Source organism: Aegilops tauschii, chromosome 7 (genome assembly GCF_002575655.3).
Source record: "Aegilops tauschii subsp. strangulata cultivar AL8/78 chromosome 7, Aet v6.0, whole genome shotgun sequence".
In the NCBI taxonomy this organism is placed as follows: Eukaryota; Viridiplantae; Streptophyta; class Magnoliopsida; order Poales; family Poaceae; genus Aegilops; species Aegilops tauschii.
Genome location: NC_053041.3, coordinates 640,668,961 through 640,681,329, shown reverse-complemented (window position 1 = coordinate 640,681,329; position 12,369 = coordinate 640,668,961). Strand labels below are relative to the sequence as shown.

Sequence of the window (12,369 nt, the reverse complement as noted above, 5' to 3'; positions counted from 1 at the left end):
CAATACCAGCACGGGAAGGCATGGCAGCATCAGCATGTGAGGAGGGTCAGCGTCAGCGAGGGTGAGGCCACCACCAGCGCCAGCTCGTCTCTCTACGCCCGCCCAAACTCTGAAATACCCCGCGCGCTTCATCATCCATCGCCCACCTCCGTCTCCGTGGTGAGAATGAGATGAGCTCGCCAAGCCAAGCCAAGGCCGGGGGCAGAAGCCCGTTCCACCTTTTTTCCTTCCTTCCTTCCACCCGGGGGCAAAAGCAGCAGCAGCAGCATCCAAAGCCCAGCCGGCTCACCCACCCCACCCCGTCGTCATTCTCCCCCTTCAGTTCTGTCAGAAGCAACTGCATGGTCAACCCATGTAGCTTCCTCGGGACGTGCTCTAGCGCACGATCCCTCCTCCGGCGCACGATCGCCTTGTACAAACCACGCACTCTCATGCGCCTGTAACTCATATATACGAGTCCAATACAGCAGCAGGACCACAAGGTGCCTAGCTCATTCTTCCCTCTCTCGCTCACATGGTATCAGACGCCAGTTCCATCCCCTGTCTGTAACCTCCAGCTTCCGCTGCCCTGTCTCCGAGCCCGCACCCATGGCGGCTCCTTCTCCGCCGCCACCACCTACCCCACCTCCTCCCCGTCCCACCTTCCCTGGCCATGGCTCCTCTCCCATGACACCGGCGCGCCCCCAGCAGCCTCTACTCACGCCGTCCGCGCTCGCTCGTGGCGCCCCCCTCCTCCTGACTGATCCCGCCGCTTCCTCCTCGGCGGCATCGACCTTCTCCCCCCTCACCGGCATCTACATCAACCAGCATGTGCCCATCACGCTCACCCTCAACCCCCCCCCCCCCAACTTCTCTCAGTGGCGAACTCTCTTCGAGGTCATGTTCCAGAAGTACGCGATCACCGACCACATCACCGACGCGGCTCGTCCCGGCGACGCCGCCTGGGTACAGGACGACGCCCACATCCTCTCCTGGTTGTACACGCGCGTGAGCCCGGAGATCTTCCGCCTCGTTCACCAGCGCGGCGCCACGGCCGCAGAGATATGGGGCGCGGTCCTCTCGCTGTTCATGGAGAACGCCGAGCACCAAGTCGTCCTCCTCGCCACGGAGTTCCGCCGCATCGAGCAGGGCGGCGCGTCCGTCATCGACTACTTCGGGCGCCTCAAGGAGTGCGCCGACCGGCTCGCTGACCTCGGCAAGATCGTGCCAGACCGCGACCAAGTTCTCAACATGTTTCGCGGCCTTCACCCTCGTCTCCGGTACGCCATCCCCATCCTCACGATGCAGACGCCATTCCCTACCTTCCTCCGCTGCCGCGCCTTTCTCCTTCTTGAAGAGAGCCGCCTGACCCCCGACTTCACCCACGAGACGGCGCTTCACGCCGCTCGCGCTCCTCCTCCACCGAGCTCCAACAGCGGCAACAACAACCGCTGCAACGGCTCCGGCGGGGGTGGCGGCCGCAATCACGGCAAAGGGAAGGCGCTGGACAACTGCGGTGGCTCGCCGCACGGCGGGGCGTCCTCCATCCGCGGCCCCGCGCCGCCTGCACCGGTCAGCACCACGCCCTGGACCGGCATGGTGCACGCCTGGCCGATGCCGTGGCGTCCTCATGCACCGGGCGCTGGTATCCTTGGGTCGCGGCCAGGCGGGCCCGCGCCGTTCGCCGGTGCCGCCACACACTACGGCGCGCCCTACCCCGTCGCTGCTGGCGCCCCTTCGCCGCAGTGGCTCCCTGGCGTCGTCCCTGTCCCCGCCCACCCGCCATACAGCGCGCCGATCGGGCCCGGCGCGGCCGCGCCCCGCCCGGCGTGGGATCAGTCCGCTCTGGTGCATGCCCTCAACAACCTGCACGTCCAGCAGCAGCAGCCGCCCGCGCCATCCGCCGAATGGTACCTGGACTCGGGCGCGTCCACACACATGGCCTCCTCCTCTGGTATGCTCTCCTCATCTCGCCCTTACACCTCCTCTGGCATTTTAGTTGGTGATGGAACCTCGCTTGCAGTTACGCACACCAGCCAAGCCACACTTCCCACCACCACAGCTCCCTTAGCTCTCAATGACGTTCTCGTTTCCCCTCACCTAATCAAAAACCTCATATCTGTCAAGAAACTTGCTCGTGAAAACCCTGTTAACGTCGAGTTTGACGATTTTGGTTGTTCTGTCAAGGATCGAAGGACGAGGCGGGTGATCCTCTGATGTAACGACTCCGGCGACGAGCTCTACCCCGTGTCCCAGCCCACCCAGCACCATGCTCTCACCGCGGTCACCACTGACGTCTGGCACCAGCGGCTTGGTCATCCGGGGCACGACTCCCTCGCCCATCTGCTTCGCTCCTCGGCCATCACAGCTCATGGCGCTCCGTCGTCTTCTTGTAAAGCTTGTCAATTAGGAAAACACGCTCGTTTCCCATTTAGCAGCTCCGATCATGTGTCGTACTTTCCCTTTCAACTAGTGCATTGCGATGTATGGACTTCTCCTGTAATCAGTATGTCAGGCTATCAGTATTACCTTGTGCTTCTCGATGATTACAGCCACTTCGCCTGGACCTTTCCCCTACGACACAAATCTGACGTTCTGCTCACCATCAAACGCTTTCACACATTTGTACGCTGCCATTTCCACCTAAACATCCTAACTATGCAAACAGATAATGGGCGCGAGTTTGACAACAACGCATCCCGCGCATTCTTCTCCTCGGAAGGCATTCAGCTCCGCCTGTCGTGCCCATGCACCTCGCCACAGAATGGCCGAGCGGAACGTATCCTACGTACACTCAACGACATCACTCGCTCCCTCCTCGTCCATGCGTCTATGCCGTACACCTTCTGGGTCGAGGCCCTCAACACAGCAACCTTTCTCCTAAACCGTCGCCCCGCGTACTCCGCCGTTCTACCTCCTCTACGGCGTGCTTCCCGCGTACTCCGCCGTTCGGGTGTTCGGCTGTCTCTGCTACCCAAACCTTACCGCCACCAGCGCTCACAAACTCGCACCACGCTCTCATCCATGCGTGTTCCTTGGTTACTCTCCGGAGCATAAAGGCTACCGCTGCTTAAACCGCAGCACGGGCCGTGTCATCGTCTCCCGGCACGTGGTGTTCGACGAAACCCACTTCCCCTTCTCAGACGACGGTGTGCCATGCACGCCCCCGTCCTCTGCCGTCGACGACGACCATCCATCACCGCACCCATTCCCTGCCTACGTCCCGTGCCAGCCCCGTTCCACTCGGCCGCATCCTCCCAACGCCGTGTCCACCCTCGACGCCGCACGCCCTGCCCCCACTCCTATAGACGACCCGCCAAACCCTAGCCCGTCTACCCCCACACGTCACACACCTACGCCTCCCATCACCACACCTCCACCCTCCTCCCCGCGCCAACCCCTCGCTGATCCACCTACAGCTCCGGCCAGTCGCTCCACCCGCAGCGTCGTCCCCACGCATCCCATGGTTACTTGTGGCAAACTTGGCAAATTCCACCCTAACCCCAAATACGCCGATGCAAACCTCGCTACGACCACCACCAACACAGACATCTCACCACTACCTAAGAGTGTGCACGCTGCGATGCGGGATCCACACTGGCTTAATGCTATGCGGGAGGAGTACAGGGCGTTGATGGCGAACCAGACGTGGTCTCTCGTGCCCCGACCGCCGGGCACCAACATCGTCTCCGGCAAATGGCTCTTCCGCCACAAGTTCAAGGCCGACGGCTCGCTGGAACGGTACAAAGCACGCTGGGTGGTGTGCGGCTTTTCGCAGCGCCCCGGCGTCGACTTCGATGAGACCTTCTCGCCGGTGGTCAAGTCCGCCACCATCCGCGTCGTGCTCGCCCTCGCCGCCGCAGGGGATTGGCCCGTCCATCAAATGGACGTGAACAACGCATTCCTTCAAGGCTACCTCACAGAACGCGTCTACTGCCAGCAACCTACTGGCTTCGTCGACGCGAGCCGGCCTGATCATGTCTGCCTGCTCGACCGGTCGCTCTACGGCCTGCGGCAGGCGCCCCGCGCTTGGTTCGACCGATTCGCCGCGTTCCTCCGGACGATCGGGTTCGTGGCAGCTCGGGCGGATCCCTCACTGTTCGTGCTACATCACGGTGATCAGGTGGCATATCTTCTTCTGTACGTGGACGACATTGTTCTCACGGCCTCGACGTCCGCACTGCTGCAACGCCTTCAGCGCCAGCTCTTCGCCGAGTTCTCCATGAAAGATCTCGGTCCTCTCCAGTTCTTCCTCGGCATCCAGGTCACCCGCGACCACACGGGCTTCTTCCTCTCCCAGAGCAAGTATGCCGCCGAGCTGCTCGACCGCGCCAACATGACGGCATGCAAGCCCGTGAGCACGCCCGTGGACACGCACAACAAGCTCTCTGGCGATGCCGGACCACCGGTGGACGACCCCTCCGACTACCGCAGCATAGTGGGGGCGTTGCAGTACCTGACCATGACCAGGCCCGACCTGGCGTATGCAGTACAGCAGGCGTGCCTTTCCATGCACGACCCGCGCGCCCAGCACCTGGCACTGGTTAAGCGCATCCTGCGCTACGTCCGCGGCTCCTCCACGCATGGGCTGCATATCAGCCGCTCGTCCGCTCTCGACCTGGTCGCCTAGTCCGACGCCGACTGGGCCGGGTGCCCGGACACGTGGCGCTCGACGTCGGGCTACGCTATCTTCCTCGGCGGCTCCCTCGTCTCTTGGTCGTCGAAACGCCAGCCCACCGTCTCACGGTCCAGCGCGGAGGCGGAGTACAGCGCCGTCGCCAATGCCGTCGCGGAATGCTGCCGGCTTCGTCAACTCCTCGGTGAACTCCACGCCCCGCTGCACAAAGCCACCGTGGTCTACTGCGACAACATCTCCTCGGTCTACATGGCGGCTAACCCGGTTCACCACCGACGCACAAAACACATCGAGCTCGACATACATTTTATGCGCGAGAAGGTTGCCTTCGGCGAGCTGCGTGTTCTTCATGTCCCCACGACACAGCAATTTGCGGACGTCATGACGAAAGGGCTGCCAACACCGGCATTCCAAGAGTTTCGATCCAGCTTGTGCATCCGTCCTCCAGACGCTTCAGCTGCGACGGGGTGTCAGAAGCAACTGCATGGTCAACCCATGTAGCTCCCTCGGGACGTGCTCTAGCGCACGATCCCTCCTCCGACGCACGATCGCCTTGTACAAACCGCGCACTCTCATGCGCCTGTAACTCATATATACGAGTCCAATACAGCAGCAGGACCGCAAGGTGCCTAGCTCATTCGTCCCTCTCTCGCTCACAAGTTCAACCCCGCAAAAACCCTCCCCCCACCCCATCTCGCTCGCCCCCGCCCCCGATCGATCCCTCCTTTCCTTTGCCATGTCCCACCTCGCGCCCTCCGCCGCGCCGCCGGCCTCCTCCAGGCCCAGGCGCGCCACCTCCACGCCACTGCGCTACAGGCAGGACGCTGACGCCGACGCGGACGAGCGCGGGGCGTCTTCGGGAGGCAAGCGCCAGTGCGGGGCCGCGGGGAAGGCTCCCGCTGGAACAGGCGGCAAGGTGGCGGCCAGGCCCGGGGGGGACAAGCCCAGGCCCAGCTCACCGATGGCGACCGTTGTGCTTGTGGGGGACGCGCCCGGCGCGATGATCGGCAACGACACGTGCGCGGTCCCGCCCTCCGCGCCGCGGTCCAGGCCGACAGACGCCGACGCGCTCCGGCGCGAGATTTCGCGCGCCAGCTGCCAGCGCGTACCGGCGCCCAACGAGGACAGGCCCAAGGCGCCGGCCGCGATCGAAGGCGGCGACATGTGCGCCGAGGAGCCGGACGCGGAGGCGATGACGATGCTGGAGGAGGAAGAGGAGGAGGAGGCGCCGTACCCGGAGCCCGTCCCCGCGCACGGAGCCGGCGCGGCCGTGGGCGCGTGGTGGAAGAGGGTGGCCTGGCCCAGCACGGAGACCAGGGCGGACGCGCCCAGCACGGACCGCTTGGTGGGCGACCCCGTGCCGGAGGACGAGGCCAGGCGGCGGTGGCCGCACAGGTACAGCAAAACCAAGGTATGGCATTGGCCTGGCCGGCGTCAGTCTCAGTCTCACACTCTCAGCGCCAGCGCGTAGGTGGACACTAGGCATGGCTTCGGCTCCTGCATTGGACGTCCCGAGTTCCTGGCTGACAGAGTTTCTCCTAAATTCATTCATTCTGACTGAAAAAATCGTTCTGCTTTTGGCTGCAGGGTTCTGATCATTCGCGTGCCAGGCGGTATGCATCTCTGCAAATCAAATCAGTGATTCTGATCATTCACTCTGTTCACACTGTTACAATCAAAGGGAGCTCATTCATTTGCGCTGCCAGCTTCTAATATGTACATGTAAACCTGAACTGAATTTCATTACATATGTGCAGCAGCTCTGCAGATTGGGAAGGGGAGCAAATCAGTGCCCGATGCCACTACACTTCTGCTTCTGTGGACGGCGTAATCTTCAATCTCAATGACGATGTCTTCATCAAGGTCAACCATTAATTGTTACTGTGTTCGAAGAATGACTGATTGCTTAGTTCGTATGCTATATTTAGTTGCAACTATTGCTTATTAGTCGATCGACCACAATTATTTCTGTTATGCTAAGTTGCTAACTGATGAAATGCTCTGCTCCTTTTTGCTTCTGGCATGCTGTTGACTTCCAGAACTTCAATTTGGAGATATTATTGTACTATATGTATACTGAAAGTTTGCATGTAAACTAATTAAGTTCTGTTCGATGATGAAGATTAAAGACGTACCTAAATCAATTTCTGGATTTAATGATTGATGATTATCAAGGTCCTAGGATCCTTCTATTTTAATCGATTGCCATTAATTTCTTAGCTAGAGGGTTAATTCGTGCAGTATTGGACATATACAGCACATGCGCCATTTCTGTTATGCTAACTCTTGAAATGCTCTGCTCCCTGTTATTTCTGGAATGCTGATGCCGTTAAGTGCCAAACATTCAGATTGGAGGTACTGTACTAATTTGCATATATACTACTTAAATTATGTCCAATGTTGGAGATAAAATTGTATGGAGATGATTAATATAGCATCATGTGTTGCCGTTTTGTTGCCACGCAAACTGTTGAATGTGGTGCTGCTTTCTGCTTCTGGCATGCTGTTAACCTTCAGACATTCAACGTTCCATAGTATGTGTGAATCTCATATGTTTTACCTAGAATTCTAAGAAATGTCTTGGATAGTTGTAGATTTTTTTTTTGTCTGAATGAAGGGTATAGTTCAGAATATGCTGTTTCCCTTTCTCTGCATTTGTCTTGGTGCTAGGCTCCATTTTAACCAAGTTTGCTAATTATGCTGTTATTTTGAGTGGCTGCAGGCTGGTCCCGATGAAGAGAGTTACATTGGCCATAATACTGAGTTTTTTCAAGGTAGAGATGACAGATCATACTTCACATGCCGTTGGTTTTTCCGTGCGGCGGATACGGTATGTATTATGGAGGTGTTTTCCTTTTTTAAAGGCAATTGAGCACGTGCCTAAGACAAATGCATTGCACAATAGAATGGAACTTGCATAACATTTTAAACTTTTCTTTTAGCTGCTGCATTTTCAACTTGGCACAGCATTTTTATCCTGAATTTCTGGCTTTTCCTTCCTTGGAGTGAATTAACAGGATAAAAATAATGCATTGTTTCAGAAATAAAGGCCAAAACGTACCAACTAACAGTCATATTACTCCACGCGCACTGAGTTGATCAGTTTAACTTGCAGGTCATCTCACCGAAGCTGCTTAAGGTCCATGATCATCAACATAATGATAGGCGTGTTTTCCTTTCAGAGGAAAAGAATGACAACATGATCGAGTCAATAATTTGTAAACTGAACATAATTTATGTTGCCCCAAATGTAAGTGATTTGTTCTATCTTTCAAGTTAAAGTAGGCTTATTACATACTACTTGTCAGGTTTGTGTTGATCTTTTATATTTCTGTTTTGTCAAACAACTACAGGAGATACCACAGGCAAAAGATCGGTTAATATCAAATTCTGATTACTATTATGATATCTCTTACTCGGTGGCATGTTCCACATTTGCAAATATGCCAGCAGGTAATAATTTATAGGTGTATTTTATTTCCATTGCAATCTTCACATGTCTTGCTCGGTGATGCCTGTAAGCAACTTATTTAAATTAAACAACACAATAGATTTGGCTAGTGTATAGCTGTGATCCTGAACTTATACTAAATTGGTACAGATCTGAACTGAAAAATGTATTCATCAACATTGCATACCATGATATTTCTTGTCATGCTTTTTGATGAGTTATTTTGTTGTAGAAAATGATGGTGCAGCAGACAGTGATACAACTTCAGATATATCTTGTGAAGAGGGGAAACCAGTGGCTGACCTTGTGACATACAGTTTGCTCGATCTATATTCAGGGTGTGGGGCTATGTCAACAGGGCTCTGCCTTGGTGCAGAATTGGCTGGCATAAAACTAGAGACTGTATGTCTTGTGATTTGTACACCGTAGTGCTGTAGTTGACCCTATAATTGACAGTGTTAAGGTTATCTTGTGCAGAAATGGGCTGTGGACATGAACTCATATGCTTGTGAGAGCCTAAAGCATAACCACCCTTCAACACAGGTAGTCCTTAGAATTGGCAAAGTGCAACTGAGTTGCATTCCCTTTTTCATCAACCAGAGATATTGACTTGTACGCCTTTTTCCTCTAACTGTAGGTACGAAATGAGAAGGCTGAAGATTTCCTATCCCTCCTTCAACAGTGGAACGCACTTTGTAAGAAATATGTCATCCACGGCAGCAATTCTTTGGGCTCTGATCTAGCTCAGGCGTCAAACGATGATGAAAATGATGAAAACGAATCTCTACCAAAGGATGTATTTGAGGTAGAGAGGCTTGTTGATATATGCTATGGTGATCCAAATAAGACTGGAAAAAATGGCTTATGGCTTAAGGTACTGCAGACTTGATCACATATCTGTGCAATTCCTTTAGATTTCAGAGTCACTTATGTTCCTGCTTGTACTATTCTACGCTTGCTACCATGGACATGAGTATATGATTTTTGTCTAAAGAGAAGGATTATTTAAATAGGTTCGGTGGAAAAAATATGATGCTAGTCAAGATACATGGGAGCCAATTGATGGTCTAAGGTTGGCACCTTTTTCATTACATTTGTCTCTTTATTTTTCATCAATGGTTCCTCATCCTTTTTTGCATTTCAGTGATTCCTATGAGTGTATTAAAGAATTTGTTCAGAGTGAATATAGGGATTCCATTCTGCCTTTGCCTGTAAGATTATATCCCTCCTTGTTCCATTTGTGCTAATTTTCTTGTGGTATCTAATTGTGTATTTTCCGAAGGGTTCTGTGGATGTTATTTGTGGGGGTCCTCCCTGCCAAGGCGTTAGTGGATTCAACAGATTCAGAAAGCCTGATAATCCGCTGATGGATGAAAAGAACAAGCAATTGGTTGTCTTTATGGATATCGTGAACTATCTGCGACCTAAATATGTTCTTATGGAGAATGTTGTAGACATCTTGAAATTTGCAGATGGGTTCCTCGGCCGCTATGCATTGAGCCGTCTTGTCGCTATGAACTACCAAGCAAGACTTGGGATGATGGTTGCGGGTTGTTATGGGCTGCCGCAGTTTAGGATGCGGGCATTTATCTGGGGAGCTCTTCCTTCCATGGTTTGTGTCTTTTCTGTGCTCATCTTTACCTTGTGACACTACTGCTATATGAAGGTACGTCTGGCAATGTAGGTTCTTCCAAAATTCCCACTTCCCACCCATGATGTTATTAAGCCAGGACTAGTGCCAAATGCATTTTCGGTACGAAAATACATCACAGGCCACTATGTTATTTACTATCATTCCTCTCGAACACTATAATGATTGTTACTTTATCTTACTAAAATGATGTTCTGTCCTCAGCGATGTCTCGTTGCTTATGAGGAAACAGCAAATAAACACTTGAGAAAAGCTCTTGTCCTCGAAGATGCAATATCTGATTTACCGGAGGTTGGCAATGATTGTTTTTCTCCCATATTCATTTATTTCTGGAACCCTGCTTGAACTTTTGTGATGTCTGTATGAATTGTATTGTTTTCTACAGGTTCAAAACCATCAGCCTAATGATGTCATGGAGTATGACAGTGACCCCAAAACAGAGTTCCAACGCTATATCCGGCTTAGCAGTAGAGGTGTGACCTATTGAATGTGCAAGCTTAATGTCAGCAACTAGTTTCTTTATAATGATATGTTTTTCTCTGTTATACCTTCTGCTTTTGCATACGCAGAGTTATGTTTTTTTTTTTGCATTTCAATCATGTGGGATGGGTTTAGAGATGTCAAAACCTTGCCATAGTTTCCACTGTTTTAATGTTTTGTATGATTTCTTGATTATATTACCGTTCTGAGTTATGTTGTTCTGTTATTTTATTTGAAGACATGAAGGGTTACTCATTTGAAGATGCTACTCCTAAGAAAGGTCAACTTTTCGATCATCAACCGCTACAATTAAACAATGATGATTATGAACGAGTGCAGCAAATTCCTGAAAAGAAGGCAAGCTAATTAAGGCTGATCAGTTTCATCCTCTTTCACTTCTAGGCTTATCCTATAAGTTCTTCGTTCTTGCTGTGTTCCAGGGGGCCAACTTTCGTGATTTGAAGGGTGTCCGAGTTGGGGCCAAGAACACTGTTGAGTTTAATCCAAATATTCCTCGAGCACTCCTGTCTTCTGGGAAACCTTTGGTACTTCAATCTGTTTTGGAGTAATTTCATCAGTTGTGATGTAAATATATTCCACATGTAGTAACCATCCTTGCTTCTCTGCTAGGTGCCTGATTATGCCATGTCCTTCATCAAGGGAAAGTCATCAAAGTATGTATACTGATTATCCTTTCATATTATCAGTAAAACATGCATTGATAATGCTTGTCATATTGCTTCGCAGACCATTCAGACGCCTGTGGTGGGATGAAACTGTTCCAACTGTTGTCACAAGAGCTGAACCTCACAACCAGGTAATCTATTGGCAAATTTCTGCTCTTCGTATGATTTCATAACTTGTTGGTTGCGTTTTATCATGATGGAGCGCGGATGTATTTTTGCAGGCTATTTTGCATCCCACCCAGCACCGTGTTCTGACCGTCAGAGAAAACGCTAGGCTCCAAGGCTTTCCAGACTATTATAGGCTCTTTGGGCCTGTAAAAGAGAAGTAAGTTGATCAAATCGATATTGGCTTCTAGTGTACTGAAACAGAAGTACTCCCTCTGTTCGGAATTACTTGTCGTAGAAATGGATGTATCTAGACGTATTTTAGTTCTAGATACATCCATTTCCGAGACAAGTAATTCCGAACGGAGGGAGTAGCTCTGAATCTCTTCTCTGTTCCAACTGTTCTATGAAGCTGATTTGCTTGTGTTGTGCATGTTTTATTCAGATACATTCAGGTTGGCAATGCCGTTGCTGTTCCTGTTGCTCGAGCTCTGGGATACTCCCTTGGACAGGCTCTCCGGGGTGAATTCGTCGGAGACCAGCCCCTGTTCAAACTGCCTGAGAGTTTTAGTTGTATGGGTCAAGCAGCAGCCACCGGATCGTCTGTAGGGGTAGTGGAGGCAGAATAATTATTCACCGGCTGTCGCTTTAGGTCATATACTTGCGTGAGGAGCCGCCCATACATTGCCATCTATTGTGAAACACTCATCTGTCAAATTCTACAAACATTTGTTAACGTTTGTAAATCATAATTAAGTTCAGTTGTTCCCCCATTGTGTGCCTGTCTATTCCATTAAGTTCAGATGCTGAGGTGAGGTGCATAGTTCTGAATAAACCCTTATAATGTGCTCTATATGTATGGTGCACTGATATTGTGTCTGTATCTTAACAATTATCCCGTGTGTTTGTTTTTCTTGCGTATTATCCAATGATTCTGTAGTATATCAGAGGAAGTATATAATTTTCACTGATGGTGATTTTTTTCGTGTGGTCGAATACGATTTCAGAAGTTTTTAGGTATACAGCAGGTTGCAGTACTTCATGCTACTTCTGAAGGGACTAACATCTCAATTTTGCACCTTCAGGCCTCAGCATACTCTTCTGAAGATGGCACTTCTCCGCACGCCAAATCCCCAGTACACTTGAAGACCCAACTTTGTGCTATTCAGCATATATGATTCCAGTTCATTCAGGGTGAATAATCACTTTGGCTGCATGTTTGTACTGCTCTTGTTTACACACTGTCCAGCCACCCTTATAGAGTTCTTATACTATGCCTATTTCTGTACAGGTTTGGTTTGTCACTCAATAGACTAGCATAACAGGCTGCAGGGCACACAACAGGCGCGGCAGCAGCTCTTGTTGCTACTCCGTCCGTTCC

The 12,369-nt window shown here is 51.6% G+C and overlaps 2 protein-coding genes across 2 annotated transcripts; both read left to right on the top strand.

Annotated features, from left to right (window-relative positions):
- The first annotated feature begins 588 nt into the window (after positions 1-588).
- Positions 589-2,196, top strand: LOC141027576 (uncharacterized). Its single transcript, XM_073504662.1, has one exon. It carries the CDS (start codon positions 589-591, stop codon positions 2,194-2,196), a length of 1,608 nt encoding a protein of 535 aa, XP_073360763.1.
- Positions 2,197-5,351: 3,155 nt separating this feature from the next.
- On the top strand, positions 5,352-11,758 carry LOC109736762 (DNA (cytosine-5)-methyltransferase CMT1-like). The gene is made up of 20 exons (XM_073504661.1): positions 5,352-6,026; positions 6,203-6,228; positions 6,373-6,478; positions 6,964-6,970; positions 7,871-8,068; positions 8,299-8,468; positions 8,544-8,609; positions 8,704-8,940; positions 9,080-9,138; positions 9,211-9,277; positions 9,349-9,678; positions 9,751-9,819; positions 9,922-10,008; positions 10,103-10,190; positions 10,436-10,554; positions 10,638-10,742; positions 10,828-10,871; positions 10,945-11,014; positions 11,105-11,208; positions 11,434-11,758. Exons 1-20 carry the CDS (start codon positions 5,352-5,354, stop codon positions 11,615-11,617), a joined length of 2,811 nt encoding a protein of 936 aa, XP_073360762.1. The 3' UTR covers positions 11,618-11,758.
- Positions 11,759-12,369: the final 611 nt, after the last annotated feature.

Bases quoted from the DNA above. Each gene is read 5' to 3' on its own strand.
- LOC141027576 (XM_073504662.1), top strand. From the start codon at position 589: ATGGCGGCTCCTTCTCCGCCGCCACCACCTACCCCACCTCCTCCCCGT.
- LOC109736762 (XM_073504661.1), top strand. From the start codon at position 5,352: ATGTCCCACCTCGCGCCCTCCGCCGCGCCGCCGGCCTCCTCCAGGCCC. The intron at 6,027-6,202 runs GTATGGCATTGG...TTTTGGCTGCAG, and splicing joins ACAGGTACAGCAAAACCAAG to GGTTCTGATCATTCGCGTGC. The intron at 10,743-10,827 runs GTACTTCAATCT...CTTCTCTGCTAG, and splicing joins TGTCTTCTGGGAAACCTTTG to GTGCCTGATTATGCCATGTC.